Raw genomic sequence first — 18,912 nt, 5'->3', positions numbered from 1 at the left:
GAAGACCCAGGTTTGAATCCCAGAACCCACATGGCAGCTAACAACTGTCTGGTCCCAGGGGATCTGACAGCCTCTTCTGACCTCTGCAGGCATTGCACAACACAGGTGCACTTACCTACATGCAGGCAATACATGCATACACATAAAATAAAAATAATTTTTTTTAAAAAAGCATTTTAACCAAGCATGGTGGCACATGTCTTTAATCCCAGCACTTGGGAGACAGAGACAGGTAGATCTCTGTGAGTTTGAGGCCAGCCTGACCTACATAGGGAGTTCCAGGACAGCCAGAACTACACAGTGAGATCCTGTTTCAATTTTTTTTTTAATTAAGAAAGCAATTTTCACTTGGGCCAGGCATGGTAGTGTACACCTACATCTCAGCACTCAAGAGGTGGAAGCATGGGGTAGGTGGAGGGTTCAAGAACAGCCAGAGCTGCATGGCAAGACAATAAATAAAATTAAACAGATAGAACAATTGAATTATTAAATTTATGTGCTTTCACACAGGCTGTTTTGTTAAGGTTTGACCAAAATGATTTCCATTTCTGGATCACCATGGAGCCACAGCTTGAGAAAACTGATGGCCTTCTTGAGCTCAGAGCTGCTGAGACCCTAATGTGGGGGAGGTCTGGCCTTCCAAAGATCAGCTAACCTTCTGGGAAGGGCTACAGACCCCTTGCCAATGCAGGAGGGAAACAGTGGTCCTCCAGGTCATGCTCTAGCTTTCTCTATTTTTTGTCTGACCTCAGCTACTGAATTCACTGCCCTACTGAACACATGTGCACATACACATTAATAACAAGAAATACTCAAGCTTAAGACAAATCAAAACACTCAGGAGGTTGGGGCACAAGGATCATGAATTCTAGGCCAGTCCAGGCCTTACAGGGAGACTGTTTATCACTGGCAATGTCCTCAGTGCTCAGGCACCTGCCTTTTTTGGTCCTGGAGTCATTGTCTTGGTGAGATTTCAACTACTTAACCCAAATAAGATGACATTTTGTAAGCCCTCCTTGCAGCTGGGACAACACGTAGTTCTTACAGGCCGATGTTGTCTCTGAAAGACCTGCTTTTCCCGGAGTCTACAGTTCTCAGACAGCCCCAAGGGAGGTGCAAGGTGGCCCATACTAACACTCTTTATGTTTCTAGGAAGAGATGCTATGAACAAAAACATGACGGTGGGGAGCTCATAGAAGAACCGAGGTAAGGAGAGAATAATGAGGGATGTTCCTATGCTAACAGAAGCTTTGACAACCTGGGCCAATGATATTGGCTTGTAAGTGGTCCCATTCTGTTTAGAAACTCCAAGGCTCAGTCCAGCATCCTTTGCTGGCCTCTGGTCAAATTCTGTAGCGGCTTCTCTTAAGCTCCACAGCACCTGATCCCTCAAGAAAAGTCATGTTACCCTGTGCCCCAGGACATGTTCCGGCCCTAACTTGTGATATCTGTGAATGCAACCTTATTTGCAAACCATGTTTGCAAAGACCATCGAGGTAAGATGTAGTCATAGTAGTTTTGAGTGGGCCTTGAACCAGTGGCCAGTATCTTTATGAGAGGGAGCATGTACTCACAACTGAGTATGCTTCTACACTATGGATGGCAGCTGCAGGGCTGCAGTGTGATCCCCAGGCCTAGCTACTGCTAGAACCGGTGCTTCCAAATGTAGGGGCTGTACAGTGAGCACAAGATTTAACACAGGCCTGAGAACAAAGCCAGTTCCATGAAGCCCATCACATTTATTTCCCATAAGCACATGTAAGGGAGAAAAGGCCATGAATCTGTGCTTTTAGTTTGTTCTCATAGTAGATGATTATCACTGTAATAATGAAACATCTCTCATGAAGAACTTAAAGGTATCTACTGCTGTCCACTGAGATTACAGTAAGTGTGAGGCCACTTGACACCGAGGCTCTCCACTATATGCCTGGTGTGCAAAGATGAGTCCGACAAGGTGACTGTCCCCAAGACAGTCCGAGAAGTGGCCCAGACCACATTAACCAGAGGACTCCACTGACCTGGCTTCCAAGAAGTTTTACCAAAAGCACACCCATCCATATACATTCCGAAGATACTTGTTTTCTGTAATGGCAACTGAATGATTTTGCAGCAGACTGTATGACTTCTTCGAATTTTCCATGTGGTGCCCATTCTGTGCTAGGCACTCCTTCAACATGGCTATCAAATGCAGGCCTCAGCTTATTTAGCACCTCCTCTGGGAAGGCTACTGGATATAGATCTGTGTTTGGGCTTACGTGTGGCATAGATATGGAATAAGTCATAGCCAAAGCTATCTGAGGATGTGGTACCAAGCCCTGGTGCACATGCACAGCTCCCAGTCACCTTCCTCAACTACCTTAGGAATACCGGCATTTTCTACAGCCTGACAAATCAAGTTCAAGCTTCCTGGCTTCATGCTCATTCCCTCCTCTTCTGGCCCTCATTTCTCTTCGCAGTCCTCTGCTTTGGTTACACCATTGCCTTGTGCTCCCACAGCATCCCGATATGATCTTGCGATGCCTCGACTCAGGCTTTCTGACTGGAAACAAGCTCTCTCCACCACACCAACAGTAAAAAGCAGAACTTTTTTCAGGAACCAGAGGTCACTGTGGTCTTGCGCTAGAGTTCCAGATACAAAGCAGTACTTTTCTAACTTCTCTTTTTATACAAACGCTTCTTAATACGCTGCCATGTGTGAAATCTTTTGTGTCAACTTCCTAGTATTTCAGGCAAAGTAAACACCAGCAATACAACTTTTAAAAAATATTACATTTTGGGATGTGTGTGTGTGGTTGTGCGTGTGCCATGGCATACTTGTGAAGGCCAAGGGACAACTTGTAAGAGTCAGTTTTCTCCTACCATAAGGGATCTGGGGATCAAAGTTCAGGTCCTCAGGCTTGACAGCAGGTACTTTTACCCAGTGAGCCAATTTGCCAGCCCTAGCAATACAATTTTAAATTGCACAATGAAAATGTCACTCAAGACCCACCCATCTGCCCTTTCAATGAACAAGGAATAGGAGGGAAGGAGAAAATAAAATTGTTTTAGGCAGTGCCCTTACTAACTAGTCCTGTGTGGGTAAGACAGGTAAAAATGAAAGGCAACCCATCAGCAAGAGTAACTGAAATGACTTGCTTTGAAAGGGAGTCTTGAAAATGAAGGGGATCTCCACATTCTCATTTAACAACAGGAAATACAAGCTTCTTTCTAATTTCCCATCAAAACATGGTCTCCTAGCAACAGCCACTGTAAGGTAAAGCTTCCGGGATTTCAATTTTACTGTCTGTTATGCATTTGTTGTGACTCAACCTACAGGGGTATCTTCTAGTACCTAAAAGCAATTAGTTAAAGGGATTTGTTAAAATATGATCACTGAAACCATGTGAAGGTTCTCACATATTTAGCCTACTACAGAACTGTAAAGTTCTGACCAAAATCTTTAAAAATTACTGGCAAAAAAGGAGATTAGGTCAAAACTTGAGGGGCTGGAGAGACGGCTCAGTGGTTAAGAGCACTGACTGCTCTTGCAGAGGACATGGGTTCGACTCCCAGCATCCACATGGTGGTTAACAACTGCCCATAATTCCAGTTCCAAGGGGATCTGATGCCCTCTTCTGATCTCCATGGGCATTGCATGACACAGGTGCACTTACATACATGCAGGCAATACACTCACACACATAAAAATATTTTTAAAAGTTTACAGTGAAGTTATAATTAATGAGTAGTTTTAGGCTCAAATGACTATTTTAATATAGAATCTGACTACTTGCTCATTTTTTTTTTCAGTTTTAGCAAAAGTCAGTGGAAACTATCACTGAAGATGGTTCATGTCACATAGCTTGGTGGCAGAGCATGTGCCCAGCAAGCACAAGGCTCTAGGTTCAATCCCAGCACCAAAGGAAAAAAACAAGTTTGCCTAAAACCTAGAGAAGCTAAGCCAAAGAAACAGCAAACATGGTCACTGCACCCTGGATATTAGCAGCAGTAACAATGATCCAAGCCTGCCCTATATCCATCAAGAAGTCACTGCTATCCATGATAGAAGTCACTGCTATCAAAATCACTTGGTGAGGCTGGAGGTGGGGCTGAGTTGGCAGAGGGCTTGCCTAGGATGCACGGAGCCCTCCATTCAGTCCCTAGTGCCACATAAACTGGCATGGTGCATGACTATAATCCCAGCTCTCTGGAGGTAGAGGCAGGAGGATCTGAAGTTCAAAGTCATTCTCAGCTACATAATGAGTAGTCAGGCTGGGCTATAGGAGACCATCTTAAAAAAAAAAAAAAAAACCCACCCGATTATTAATGTAATCAGTGTTGTTATACAGAGATATTTCAGGGGGGAAAAATCTACTTGAAAACAGTGTTGCTATGATCGCTCATTTTGAATGGATTTCAGTCAGAAAACGGAGGTGTAGTCTGTGTGCTTAGGCTCACTGAAGCCTTAGTTGTAACAACTAAGACACAGAATCAGCCTATTTGGCTATCAACAAAAGAACATACAAAGAAAATGTGGCATCTGTGTAGACTGGGGTACTGTTCATCCTTTAGAAAAGAAACTGTCAGTAGCAACAACACAGACAAACCTGGAAGACATTAACAATGAGTGAAATAAGCCAGACACAGAAAGAGAAATACTAGGTGACCTCAGTTTTCTATGGAATCTAAAAGTTGAACTTAGGAATAAAATGCTTATCAGGGGCTAGGGCACAGGGATGAGGAATAAGGGTGACTTTGGTCAAAGGGTGTATGGAAGGAAGACATGTGCGAGAACTACCACACAGCATGCAGACTACGGTTAACAATAATGGAATGCTTTTTCCAAAACTTCTGGGTACAGACCATGTTTAACCAAAAAAAGAAAAAAGGCTGATAGATGTTTATAAACTGATTTACTCATTCCAGAATGTGAACATATATCAAAACATATCATACCCCCATAAACATATATATATGTATATATTTACTGTCAATTAAATAACTGAGAAAAATAAGCCCACAAACCACAGTTTCTCATAGTTTCTCATAATTTTCAATTTTAGTTTTTTCACTGGGCATGGTGACACACACCTTTAATTCCAGCACTTGAGAGGCAGAGGCAGGTAGGTCTCTGTGAGTTCAATGCCACACTGGTCTACATAGCAAGTTCCAGGTCAGCCAGGGCGACATAGTGAGACCCTGTCTCAAGAAAAACCAACAAACACAATAGCTTTTCCTTGAAATCCAGAGTTTTACTACTCTGATTTTCCTCTGGGTCTACTGAATTCAAGTTCTACCTGTCAGGAGGTCACGTCTCCTCACATCTCTCTCTTGCTCATTCTCTCAGACTATACAAGCAATACTTATATTTCTCTATTCAGGATAGATTTATTCATTTCTCTTTGTGTGGTATTATGTATACATTTGAGTGTGTGTGTGTGTGTGTGTGTGTGTGTGTGCGTGTGTGTGTGTGCACATCTTTGCACAACCATGTGGAGGCCAGAGGTCAATGTTGGGTGCCTTCCTCAATTTCTCTCCACCTAACTTTTGAGACAAAGTCTCTGACTGAACCTGGAACTCTACCTGTCTCTGCCTCCTCTGTGCTGGGACTACAAATGTGCACTGCTACACCTTGCTTCCATGTGGTGCTGGGGATCTGAAATCTGTCCTACGCTTGTGAGGCAAGCACTTTACCAACTAAGCCACCTCCCCAGCCAGGATGATAGTTTCTTATATAATTAAACCTTTTCTATTGGTGGCCCAGAATATGTACAATAGTGGAACAATATCTGCTCTGAGCCATGTGGTGGACTGATATTCCTGTGGCCAACTCTTCTCTACCATATAACATCCACATGCCATATAAATTACAACCATAATTTTAAATGCATTGAAAATTCAAACCATATAACTAGATAATATCACTCCCAGACAGAAGTTCACAGCAGTATTGTTTAGATAGCAAAAACTAACCAAACCCAAAGCCCATGAACAGAAAATTAAACTGTATGTTTAGAAATACTAAATTGATGAAAATCAGAAGTAAGCATACATTATTCCATTTATATAAAATTCAAAAACATACAAAATTAACAGTTCATTTAGGCACACACACACACACACACACACACACACACACAGAGTAAAACTACAACAAGCAAGGGAACAAACACAAAACTCAGAGCAAACATACAGAACTTCTAAAATAAGTAATATTCTATTTCTTAAGCTGGCTGTTAGGTACACAGATATTTATATTTATTCTTCTTTATGTCTTATATACATGTTTATGTATTTCTGTGATATGAAATACTTAATTTAAAAAGGACTGAAAATATGAAAGGTGTTAAATATGAATGCTACCATGTCTGCATAACAATAAAATTAGTATAAAAAAGTATACAAGAAAATGTTCAATTATCTTCAGTGTCCTGTATTATCAGTATTAATCTACAAAGGCTATACTTTTAATATGAAAAGAAAACAAAATACCAAGCAGAATCTACCTGCTTTGACATAAAAGCAGATGACCATCTCTCCTGATACATTATAAAAGTCAGGTAAGAGTAAACATGTAACTGTTCATTTCCAATTCTTCCTCTTATCTATACTTAGATTTTTCTTTGTCTTTGGATTTCCTTGGACTTCTGCTTCGGTCTCTCTTTTTGCTCCTTTCCCTTTCATATGGATCTGTTTGGTATTTGGACTTGTGGCTGTTACTGTGGTGGCCATCCCTTTCTCGAGACCGGCTGCGACTGCGGTTCTGATGTCGGTCTCTCTTTTCACTCTTTTGTTTCTCCCAACAGCTTTCCTCTTCTTCATAATGACCGAAACCCATTTCCCTGTAGATATCCTGTCAAAGAAAGGCAGTTGGAAAGCTAATCAGGAAAATAATCACTTTATGAGCACTGTTGATTACTGACACAAAAATCTACCATTAGCAAGCTGTTATAACAGCTCAAATTAATTTTGCTTTTTTTTTTTGAGACGGACTCAGACTCATGCTTCCTTTGCCTCAGCCTATTGAGTGCTGGGATTTTAGTCATCTGCCCTCATGATTCCAATGTAAATAGTATACTAACACTGAGACTCTTATAAACAAAATTAAAGTCAAATATTACAGAAGATTTAACTTTTTAAAAGAGTGTCATTGGTTTGCATCTACTATGTCAGTGGAGCTGAAAAATCAGACCCATAAACATGGACTTAAATAGCCCAAGTAAAATTAGAATACTTATTTTGGTTTCTGTTTGTTTTCTTATTCTTATTAGTGATATGGGGGAATAAATAAATCTGCTAGGTAAATGCTCTACACCCCTAGCCCTAAGTTCTGATTATACACAATCATACTTCCGATTTCTCATCCCCCAAATATGGTCCCATCACTGAATTGCAATAAAACTACTAAACTTCCCCTAATAATTGTATAAAGAAGACACCACTCAACACAGCAGGAAAAAAACTTTAGATAAGTTAGTCAATCTTCAATGGAAACAAAGTAGATGAAGCAAACCTTGATCTGGGTAACCCTGCCAAGCAGGCCTGAACTTCTGATCTTACAGGGCCTCCCTGTAGCCCCAGCTGGTCTGGAACTCACTATGTGGACCAGGCTGGCCTTGAACTCACAAAGATCTGCCTGCTTCTGCCTCCTGAGGCTGGGATTAAAGGTGTACGCCACCATGCCTGGCTATTTAGATTTTTTTTTTTTTTTTTGTCTTTTTGAGACTAGATCTCTCTGTAGTCCCAGGTGTCCTGAACTCACTATGTAGACTAGGCTGGGCTCGAACTCACAAAGATCTGCCTGCCTCTCCCTCCCAAGTGCTGGGATTAAAGGCGTGTGCCACCATGCCCGGCCTAGAATATTTTTAAAAATCTAAAGTTAGGAGGCAGGCTGGGAACACAATTTAGTGGACTTTCTCTAAACATGCTTGAGGTGTTCTACCCCCAGACTGTTGGGGAAAATTAGTGTATAAAATACCTAATTCTTTGAAATCTTCAGGAATCTGAGAAGGGAGGAAAGGTTTCAAATCACCCCTATTTGGAGTAGTGTTCAAAACTTCAAGTCAGGCATATCTGACTTCAAATGGTCTTTATCTTTGGGAGATAGACACATTGAACCAAAGTTACTCTGTGTGGTTACATTTAGGGAAAGTTCATGGAGTAGGAAAACTCTGAAGTAAGCCTCAGAGGATGAGCAGGTTTGGGTTTGATTTGGAACTGGCTGATAGACTAGTGTAAATGACTACTCTAACACAAGAAGAGCTGGTGGTGGTGGCATATGCCTGGGATCCAAACACTTGGAAGACTGGGAGGGAGGTAGAGACAGGAGTGCAGGGCCAGTTCAGCTACACATCATGATGAAGTAGAGGCTAGTCTGGGTTAGACAAAACCCTGTCAAATATAAATAGATAGATAGATAGATAGATAGATAGATAGATAGATAGATAGATAGATAGATAGATAGATAAATGGAATCAGAACCATTAAGCATATGTAGGTGAAAAGTTTAAACAATGGAGGCTAGGAGCTGGCTCTGCAAGTAAACATGCTTGTCATCAATCCTTGGATACCAAAAATTGGTGGAAAGAGAATCAATTTCCACAAGTTATCCTCTGACCTCATATGTGTGCCATAATACGTGTGTATGCACACAATTAAAGGGGATTTAGAGAAAGGTGGTATTGAAAAACAACAACAAACCCAACAAAACACCAAGCCTAAGAGCATGTGGAGGTCAGTAGCTCCATATCTAAAGTGAACAAAGTCAATCAGGTGAGTCTAAGTCCTTTCCAATAAGTGTTTTGGACAGTTCTATTATTTTACATTTTATATATTTAAGACATGAGGCAGGTGATTAAAGTAGCATGTAGCCAAAAAAGGAAAGGATGGGAACACACAATGACACACGGACACACACGCACACACACACATAATCAATTTAACCCAGCAAATAACTTGCTATAAAGCATTAAAACAAAGTTTAAAGCTGGACATGGCAGCCCACATCTGTAATCCCAGGAATCCCAGCACTGGGGGCAGGAGGACTGTTAGTTTGAGGCCAGCCTGGGCTACTTAGAGACTTCCAAGTCAATCTGGGCCATATAGGGAGTTCCTGTTGAAAAATAAAAGGAGATCGCTCTGCAGGTAAAAAGCTTACCACACAACCTTGAAGACCTGAGTTCAATCCCTAGAACCCAGATTTTTAAAAAATGCGATGGCCTGCATCTGTAATCCTAGCACTCCTATGGCAAGATTCAAGGCAGATAGGAGAATCACCCAGAAGCTTGTGGGCCAGCTAGCCTGGAGTACACGGTGCAGCAGCAAAAATGAGATACCATGACTCAAAACAAGACAAGAGGAGAGAATTAGATTATTCCCTTTACGTCCTCTGACTTCCATGTGTGCTGGTGGACATGCCTGCACTCACACACCCACACTCATATACCCCAACCCCACAAAACAAACAAATGAAATACAAATGAACTATTAAAGTCTAATCTACCTAAAAGCTATCCTTGTTTAGTTCTCTGGGATTAAATTGAAGAGTCTAAGAAATTTAAACAGAAAAGAAAGTAAACACTAAAACTCTAAGTTACCAAAATGACAGCAAATATAGAGTGCCAAATTATAAAGAGTGCACAGTAAGAAAACCCCAGTAGAGGACTGAGACTCAATATGACTTCTCAGCAGGCAAGCCACAGCTAAAGAGTATTCAGTTTCCTGTAACCCTAGTAAGACCTAAACCTCAATAACAAAAAACACCCTGGAATGAAGACGAGGTACAAAAACTAAACAGATAAGTTTCAGAACTCAACAGTAAGGCTGCCATGCAACAAAAAACAATTTAAAAATGAGTTAAAACATTCTTAGGAAACTGTACTTACCCAGCAAAATAGCAATTAACAGGAAAATTTGAGCTACACCTGAAATTTAACTAATTTTGAAGATTCCTGTTAATAATTATGTGTTTAAGAATAAATAAATAAGCCAGGTATGGTGGCGCACACCCTTAATCCCAGCACTCAGGACACAGAAACAGGCAGATCTCTGTGCGTTCAAGGAAGCCTGGTCTACATAGTGAGTTCCAGGCCATCTGGGGCTACAGGGAGACCCTGTCTCAAAAAGATAGGAAAAAAATTAAAAAAGTAAATAAATAAATAAAAAATGCTAATGCTAAACATTATTAGAAAAAATGTAGCTACATTATCAAACAAAAGATATATTTGGGTGTGACACATATACAGAAAAAAATTATTTTAATGCACCTAAGGAGAAAAATAAAATTAGGAAATTATAATCCAGAATCATACACTTTTTTTGAGGCAGTCTTACTATGTAGCCCAGGAAGGCCTGAAACTCACTATGTAGGCTAGGCTTACCTTGATCTCACAGAGATCAGAGATCCCCGCCTCTGCCTCCCGAGTGCTGGGATTAAAGGTGTGTGTCACTACATCCAGCCAGAATCTAACATTTTTATACTTACCAATTTGCTTAAACTTCTTTAAAACTATTTTTTATTATTTTTTAATGTATACATGTAGCTGTGTGTGCATGCAAAAGGGCACAGGTGGAGGTCAGAGGACAACTTCCAGGAATCAGTTTTTCCTGCCTTGCTAAGCAGGGTCTCTCTTGTGTCTTCCGTGTTAAATGGAGCGGCATATCCTCATGGCTGTCCTCAAGCTTCTGGGCAATTCTCCTGTTTCTACCTTTCTTCAACACAGGAGTGCTTGGATTACAGATGCCCGTTACCACAACTGACTTTATTTTTAATGTAAGTTGCAGGGACTAAATTCAGATCATTAGGCTTGCATGGTAAGTTCTTTTACTTGCTAAGCCATCTTGTGATCCTTTAAAATTCTTCTAAAATAGTTTACCAGCATTCCCTCCAAAATGTGATATTATTTACTGCATACCAAAAGAAAAATACTGCCACCATAAAGTTCATTTAATATTTGCTGTATTTTAAATTATGTGTATTTGTGTATTCCTATGTGTGGGTATGTTCACATGCCTGTGGGTATGTGCACGTGTGTGGGTGCTCCTGGTGAGGGATGCCCCTGGAGCTGGAATTATAGGAACCTGTGAACCACCAGATGTGGCTACAAACTTGGTCCTCTGGAAGAGTAGTTGCTGGGAGCCATCTCTTCAGTCCTGCCACTATAAAGTTTTAAGTAATCAAAAAGTAAGGTGGGGGGCTGGGGGATGACTGGTTCAGTAAAGCGCCTGCATGCAAGCACAGGGACCCAAGTTCAGATCCCCAGGCTCCTATGTAAAAACTCTGGCCTGGTGGCATGTGTAACCCTAGCTTCATGGGGCAGCAACAAACAGATCCCTGGAGCTCAATGGCCAGCCAGTCTAGCCACCTGGTGAGCTCTGAGCTCAGGTAGAGACCCTGTTTCAGAGAAAATAAGGTAGAGAGTGATAGAGAAAGTCACTTGAATTCACCCTCTGGCCTCTACACACATGAGAACACACACAAGCATATATACACATACATTATATACATATATACCTACATACAAAGACACACACACAAAAAGTAAGTAAAGTTTAAAAAGAAGCCCCCTAAAAAAAAATAGGGTCAGAAAGTTCTTAACAGTGGGGAAGAGACAGATTTAAAACCAGTCTTTACATTTCTTCCAAACTCTGATTATCTCAACACAGCAATGTTTGCCTCAGGCCTGTATTCACTGAAGATTCCATGCATTTAAATTCAGGCTGAATTATAACTATAGCTAAAAGCAGCATGTGCAGAGGGGACCAAGGGGTCTTTTTGTTTGTTTGTTTTAAGTGGAAAATGTGTTAAATAGTCATAGGAATGTAATATAATGACTATTTTAAAAGATCCACTAGGGTGGATCTTGAACTAAATAATAGAAATTAAAAGAGCAAAAAGGGGCTAGAGAGATGGCTCAGTGGGCTGGGCCTGCAACCATCAGTGGTTGTGCAGAGACAGGATTGCTGAGTCTTACTGCTGTCAGTCTAGCTCCAGATTCAGGGAGAGACCTTCTCTCAAAGAGTAGGCAGAGAGTGATAGAGGACACCCGACACCCTCCTCTGGCCTCTGCGCACATACCCCACACATATGTGTGCACATATCACACAAGCACACACACACATACACCATACTCACACACACTTGCACACCCAGAAACAAAAAATAATAAAAAGAGGATACTCCTGTTAAATCACTTGAAATACTGCACTGTGGGTCAACTGCATTAAAATAACAACAGGATAAAGGAAAGAAAACTGATGAGAACACATTCCAGTGACAAAGTAGTCAGTAAACTACTTAAGAGTACAAGTCTAAGGCCGGGCATGGTGGGACACACCTTTAATCCCAGCAGAGGCAGATGGAGCCCTATAGATCAAGGCCAGCCTTGTCTACCTAGCAAGTTCCAGGCCAGCTGGGGCTACAGGGAGATCCTGTCTCAGACAAAGAATAAAAAGGAAAGGAAAAAAAAAAGAAAAAAGAAGAGCATGAATCTAATCTCTGGTTCCATTACGTGTGAAACTAGGCCAGTACAAGCTTCTTCATTCACACTTTCTTTGCTGTGAAATGGGAATACAAGAGCCTACCTCACATGCTTTTCCCTCTACTGATCCATGTGAAGCAATGGACAAAGATGGAACTGAAAACTGAGATAGGACAGAGCATGAGCGCTGTTAACAATCTTTAAGCAGCCAACAACAGGCTTACAGAAAGAAGAGATTATAGGGCCAAAGAGTGCATGCTGCTCTTCCAGAGGGCCCAAGTTCAGTTCCTAGCACCCATTGGAAAGCTCACAACTGCTTGTAACTCCAACTCCAGGGGATCTGACACCCTCTTCTGGTCTCTGTGGGCATCTGCAATCACAGGCACATATCCATACAATGACATATCCATGGACACATAGTTAAAACATAAACCTTTTTGTGGTTTGTTGGTTTTTTTGTTTTTTTTTTTTTGAGACAGGGTCTTCCTGTAGCTCCAGCTGCCCTGGAACTTGCTATGTAGACCAGGCTGGCCTTGAAAAAACACACACACACACACACACACACACGCACACGCACACGCACATGCACACAAACACACAGATGAAGGAGGAGGAGGAAGGAGAAAGGGAGAAGGGAGGAGGAGGGGGAGAGGGAGGAGGAGGAGGTGGCAGCTTCTGACTTGATCTTCCTGCCTCCATCTTCCAAGAGCTGGGATTACAGATGTGTGCTACCACAATGTTCAACCAGATTTTATTTTGAAAGCACAAGCCACTTAATTCCAGCACCCAGGAGGCAGAGGCAGGCAGACCTAGAGTTTGAGGCTAGCCAGGGCCTCAAAAAAAAAAACCAACTACAAACCAAAAATATTTTAAGCACTCCTTTAACATGAAAAAGAAAAATGAAGCCAATTAGCTGAAATAGGAACCTAGTTAGGGGCATAACCACAGGAAGAAACTATTACAAGTGACTTGAAAACAGCACCTTGATTGCAACAGAAGTGTTGATAAGATTTGCTGGTTGTAGAAAATGTTTGCATATACTTTTTCCCCCATGTAATCATAACAACATGCCTGTGATATACTATCTCCATTTCTCAGAGGAGGAAACTGTGACTCAGAAAGTTAACCTGTCTATACCACATCAATGACAGGGTAGAAAGGACCCTCAACTCTCCTGACAGCCCAGCCTTTAATCCCAGCACTCAGGAGGCAGAGGCAGGTGGATCTCTGAGTTCAAGGCTAGCCTGGTGTTCCAGGCCAGCTGGAGCTACAGAGAGACCCCGTCTCAAAAAGACAAAAAACAAAACAAAAAACCCACAGCTATCATCTATGTTTACTGTAGTGCTAATCACAACAACTAAGTTATGGAAACGACTGAGGGGAGTGGGTAAGAAAAATGTGGCACACATACACAGCCATAAGAATGGACTTAAGTTGTTTGTAGGAAATGGATGCAAATGGAAAACATATTCAGGGGATCAAGCCAATCTCAGCATAAGTTTTCTCTCATTTGTGGTTCCTAGATTTTATATAGTCACATAAAGTCCTATATTAACTGAAAATAGAAGTGGAACTGTCGGCTGGAGAGATGGCTCAGTGGTTAAGAGCACTGGATGCTCTTGCTGAGGACCAGGGTTCAAATCCTAGCACCCACATGGGTAGCTAACAACCACCCTAACTCCAGTTCCAGGGGATCCAACCTCCTCTTCTGGCTTCCAGAGGCACTGCATGACACGGGTGCACTTACATACACGCAGGCAAAACACTCATACGTATTAAATAAATAAGTTAAAAAAAAAAAAAAAGAAGTGAATTGTCTTGAGGAACAAAGGGGATGAATGGGAGGGGCATGAAAATGGAAGGAAGAGAGGAACAGAATGGGGAAAATATGCTCAACTGATACATGCGGAAGTATATGCCTTTAATCTTAGCACTTGGGAATCATAGCAGGTAGTTCTCTCTGAGTTCCAGCCTGGTCTACATAGCAAGTTTCAGGCCAACCAGCATAAAATAATGAATCCAATCTCAAAAAAAAAACCAGAAAAAAAAAGCTGAGGGGCTGGAGAGATGGCTCAGTGGTTAAGAGCACTGACTGCTCTAGCAGTCAACCCAGGTTCGATTCCCAGGACCCACATGGTGGTTAACAACCATCTGTAGCTCCAGTTCCAGGAGATCTGATGCCTTCTTCTGACCTCTGTGGGCACTGTAGGACACGGATGCACTTACACACATGCAGGCAATACACTCATACACATAAAATAAAAATAATAAAATATTTTTTTAAAAGCTGATAAATTAAGCTAACAACTGAGCTCTTTTTAACAGAGCCACATTTGTTATGAAAATGAATATCTACAGGTAACAAAATCACTCTTGCTTTATAAATACATAAAACCTTAAGATTTTAAGAAGATTGAAAACAATCTTCTATACTCTGTAGGATATATTATTGAAAATTTGCCCTGTTCTTACTTTTTTCTGGTTCCCTCTCTAGAACTTGTAATGCTAACTACTCTTACCTTTCCTTCTCCTTCATATCCCCTATTCACCAGTCAAGGACTTTGTTTTCTCCCTATAGATAAGAGTTATGCAATCTGGGAGTCTTTTAGATAGACCCACTGAAGGGGAAGCCCAATTGCCTCACCCTGAGTCCCTGTTAAGCACGGAAGAAGCCAGAGCAGACTCTATCCTGATTCCCTATCGGCAATTTGGGTAACCTCTTTAGAGGATGGTGTGATAAAAATAGGAGGTAGGAACTGGCTAGGAAGTTAGGGTAAAAAAGACCCCGAAAAGCAGCCAGTTTCTTGGCTAAAAGTCAAAATGTCCTTGGCCCTCTTAGTAACATACTGTTCCAAAGGCCAAAAATGTCAAAAGTATTTGGGAGCTTTTAAGGTTACCTCTTCAGAGGGGGGAATGTTATAGTAGCAGAAAGGAGGGAGGGAGAGAGAGAGAGAGAGAGAGAGAGAGAGAGAGAGAGAGAGAGAGAGAACAAACACAAATTTGTCAGAAAAAAGTAATGGAGAGATATGGGAGGTGTTGGAGGGAGTGGGCAAGGATTTGATCAAAACACCTTACATGCATGTATGAAATTCTCAATATAAGTTTTTTTAAAAGTAAAAAAAAAAAAAAAAGAAAAGAAAAAATTTAAGCCCATTACCTTGCATGCTCAGCTGATAGTTCAGAGCTGGGAGCTACTATTCAGAACTATTCCTTACCTCCTAAATTACATCACCAAGATGCACTCTACAAGGTACATTATATTTACTCCTTCACATCTAAGCCTGAATATTAGAGGTACCTGGTTAGTATTTTTGATTGGCATGTAATCTTCATCTTCTTTTTCTTCAGAGCAGTGATGGGTTTTCTTTTTGTGTTTTTTACTTGTATGTGAATGACTTGATTTTGAGTCTTCTGCCTGCTCATCCAGTATAAGATCATATTTTGCACTAAAGCACTGAATTAAGGACAAATAGGGCAAATGATGGATAAGAAGCAAAACATAATATAGTAAAGAAGGAAGGGTCATAAGGTTAATTGTAACTTTTTAAAGTACATTGCATCTGAGAGTATAGTCAGTCTATTTCTAAAATAAAAGCAGCAAACTATTTTTCATTACAGTCCAGAGAAAAAGAGGGAACCCTGACATCAGATAGCTAACAACTAGGAGACAGATTACTAGACTAGAAATAAGGAAATATATTGTCAATAATGAAAAAATTTCATAGGTGGATCTCTGTGAGTTCAACAACAGCCTGGTCTACAAAGTGAGTTCCAGGCCAGCTGGGGCTACAGGGAGACTCTGTCTCAAAAAGAAAAACTAAGAGACTATAAACCCTAGTGCCAGAGAAGCTATGCACAATCAAAGCACATTCACACAACTCTCCCTGTACATCAGTTAGGAGGAAATCTAGCAAAATCAACAGGATGTGTAGATTCTAATAAGAACTTGTGAAATGAAGGGTAGAGCACAGTACAATTGTTCACATGGCATGCATAAGGGTGTGGGTTCAATCGACAGTGTCGTAAAACAGTAACAAAAAGCCCCTAAGAAGTTATAAAAATTATAAGCTCAACAAACATGTATTAGAACCACATTTAGTTATCAGGAAATGGCAAAAAAAAGACAGTAATAAATATATACTACTAATAAATGTATTTTATATAATAACTGTAATAAATATATTTTAGTACTTTTAATATAATGTAATATTATAAAGGAAGTTATTAATAAATGAAAAATGCTTTGAAAAAAAACAGGAAAGGCCTATATGAAAACTACATGTGAGGCTGGGCGTGGTGGTGCATGCCTTTAGTCCCAGCACTCCAGAGGCAGAGGATGGCAGATTTCTCTGAGTTCAAGGCCCTCCTGGTCTACATTGAGAGTTCCAGGCCAGCTAGGGCTACAGGGAGATCTTGTCTGGGAGAAAAAAAAAGCATGTGCTATGCTATGTTGGAGAGATGGCTCAGCATTTAAGAAGCACTTGCTACTCTTTCAGAGGATCAGAGTTCAATTCCCAACATCTCACAATTGTCTGTAACTCCAGTTCCAGGGGATCTGATGTTTTCTTCTGGCCTCTGTGGACACTCACCCATGCACATACCCATATACAGACACATGCAGACACATAACTAAAAAAAAATTAAATCTTTAAAAACAACTCTGTATACAGTGGCACATACTTATAATCCCAGCTACTCAGAAGGCTGAGGCAGAAAGATGAGTATGAGGCTGGTCTGGGTTACACAGTGAAACCCTGAGGTAGGAGCGAGACCCTACAAATACCACAAAGTAATTATAACTTCGTCAAGTTTTATAAAAGATAAAGCTTAACAGGAAGACAAAATAAGAAGCATCATTGTGTACGTGACAGAAGTGAGCAAATCTTTTTAAAATTTTACATAAATGTGTAACTAGCATTTTAATTCTAATTGGGGCTGAGAATGTAGCTCAGTGGTAGAGTGCTTGCTATCATGCAGAAAGCCCTAGGTTTGATCCCAACATAATGAGGTTTTAATTTAGAAATAAGCAATTTCTCTAATAAAGTACAATGTCTTAGAATAGGAGAAAGCACAAATGATTATAAAAACAATCACAATTTCTAAAATGGACTCTGGAGAAGACTGAGCTCTGAAATAAAGGTTTTGAAATGAAAGCTTATGAGCAGGTCTAACATGCAGGTACTATTTTAATTCCGTGAGGGACTAGAGTCAGCATAGACACACTTCCTTCAGGACCAGAACCTCATGTCTATTTTTGCAGTGCTATTAACTTAGGCTTTCCCAGGCATGTTTCCTATCTATATAAGATCAAATAGGAGCTGGGTGTGGTGGCGCACGCCTTTAATCACGCCTTTAATCCCAGCACTTGGGAGGCAGAGGCAGGGGTGGATCTCTGTGAGTTCAAGGCCAGCCTAGTCTACATAGTGGTTCCAGGACAGCTGGGGCTACAGGGAGACCCTGTCTCAAAAAGATCAAATAGGAAAACGTCATCTTTTCTAGCTCTCCACAAAGTGGCCAGTCAGTCCGTTATTACTTCATTACCAACAATGTCTTTTCTCCTTTATACTATGTCTGATTTTTTTTGTAGTGGTCTTCAAACAAAAAGTCAGAATCCACCAATAAAGTACAAAATTTATGGTCTACAACCAGAAATTGTAGTAATACAAAATGGAAATAAAGCACATGACACCTAACAAAAATATTATGACCTGGGGACATAGGTAGTTCAGTGGTTGAGCATTTGTCTAATATATGCATGGCCCTGGGTTCAATTCCCAGGACTGCCAAGAAAAATAAAGAAATCTTTGTTTCAGTTGTGTGTGTGTGTGTGTGCGCGTGTGTGTGTGTACTGAGGGAAAGAAGTGGAGAGAGAGATGATTGTACTAGGTTAAGACATAAACAGCTTTTGTTAAGATGAGTTTCTCACTCAGTTGCCAAACTTAACATGAACTACGTTCAAGCTATCTTTATGCCTCAGATACCTAAGCAATTGGGACTTCAGGTATACACCTCACCTCAGCACTGCATAAAACTAGGGATGGTGGTACATGCTTGCAATCCCAGCACTCAGGCAGGAGGAGGATCAGGAATTCATGGTCATCCTAAGACTAGAGACCCTGGCTGGAGGAAAACAAAAGCACCAGACCCAGTCTTCCTCTACTCCACACCTAACTTGTACTTTAATTTCACTTAGTGTTACTTGAGGGTAGTTCCTAAGCCTCTCATAACAAGCTGCTAAGTCTTTGAGCACATGAATGTACCTCTTTGTAACACTCTAGACATAATTAATAGTAATAATTATGTTAGTCTCTCCCCTCTACTCCAACAACCAAATGTAGGTTCATGTGGGCAGGGACAGTACCTTTCACTCCTATATTGGTTATATATTGGATGTTAAGTATTTATTGATTACGTACCTGTTACACCACCAAGATACTTGTCTCTCCCTTCCTCA

General features: G+C 40.8%; 1 protein-coding gene across 1 annotated transcript in view; it reads right to left on the bottom strand.

Moving 5' to 3' along the window:
- Window positions 1-4,875: 4,875 nt before the first annotated feature.
- The window catches only part of Ppil4 (peptidylprolyl isomerase like 4), a 46,127-nt gene continuing 32,090 nt past the window's right edge, over window positions 4,876-18,912 (bottom strand). The window contains exons 12-13 of the mRNA XM_008830417.3: window positions 15,757-15,904; window positions 4,876-6,832 (exon numbers count right to left, since the gene is read on the bottom strand). Coding sequence (XP_008828639.1) covers window positions 6,581-6,832; window positions 15,757-15,904 — 400 coding nt within the window. The 3' untranslated portion in view covers window positions 4,876-6,580. The remainder of the gene's footprint in view (window positions 6,833-15,756; window positions 15,905-18,912) is intronic.

The sequence above is a fragment of the Nannospalax galili genome, unplaced genomic scaffold (assembly GCF_000622305.1).
Source record: "Nannospalax galili isolate Female #2095 unplaced genomic scaffold, S.galili_v1.0 scaffold395, whole genome shotgun sequence".
NCBI lineage: Eukaryota > Metazoa > Chordata > Mammalia > Rodentia > Spalacidae > Nannospalax > Nannospalax galili.
Note: the sequence above shows the minus strand (reverse complement) of the source record. Positions and strands in the feature narration are given on the sequence as shown.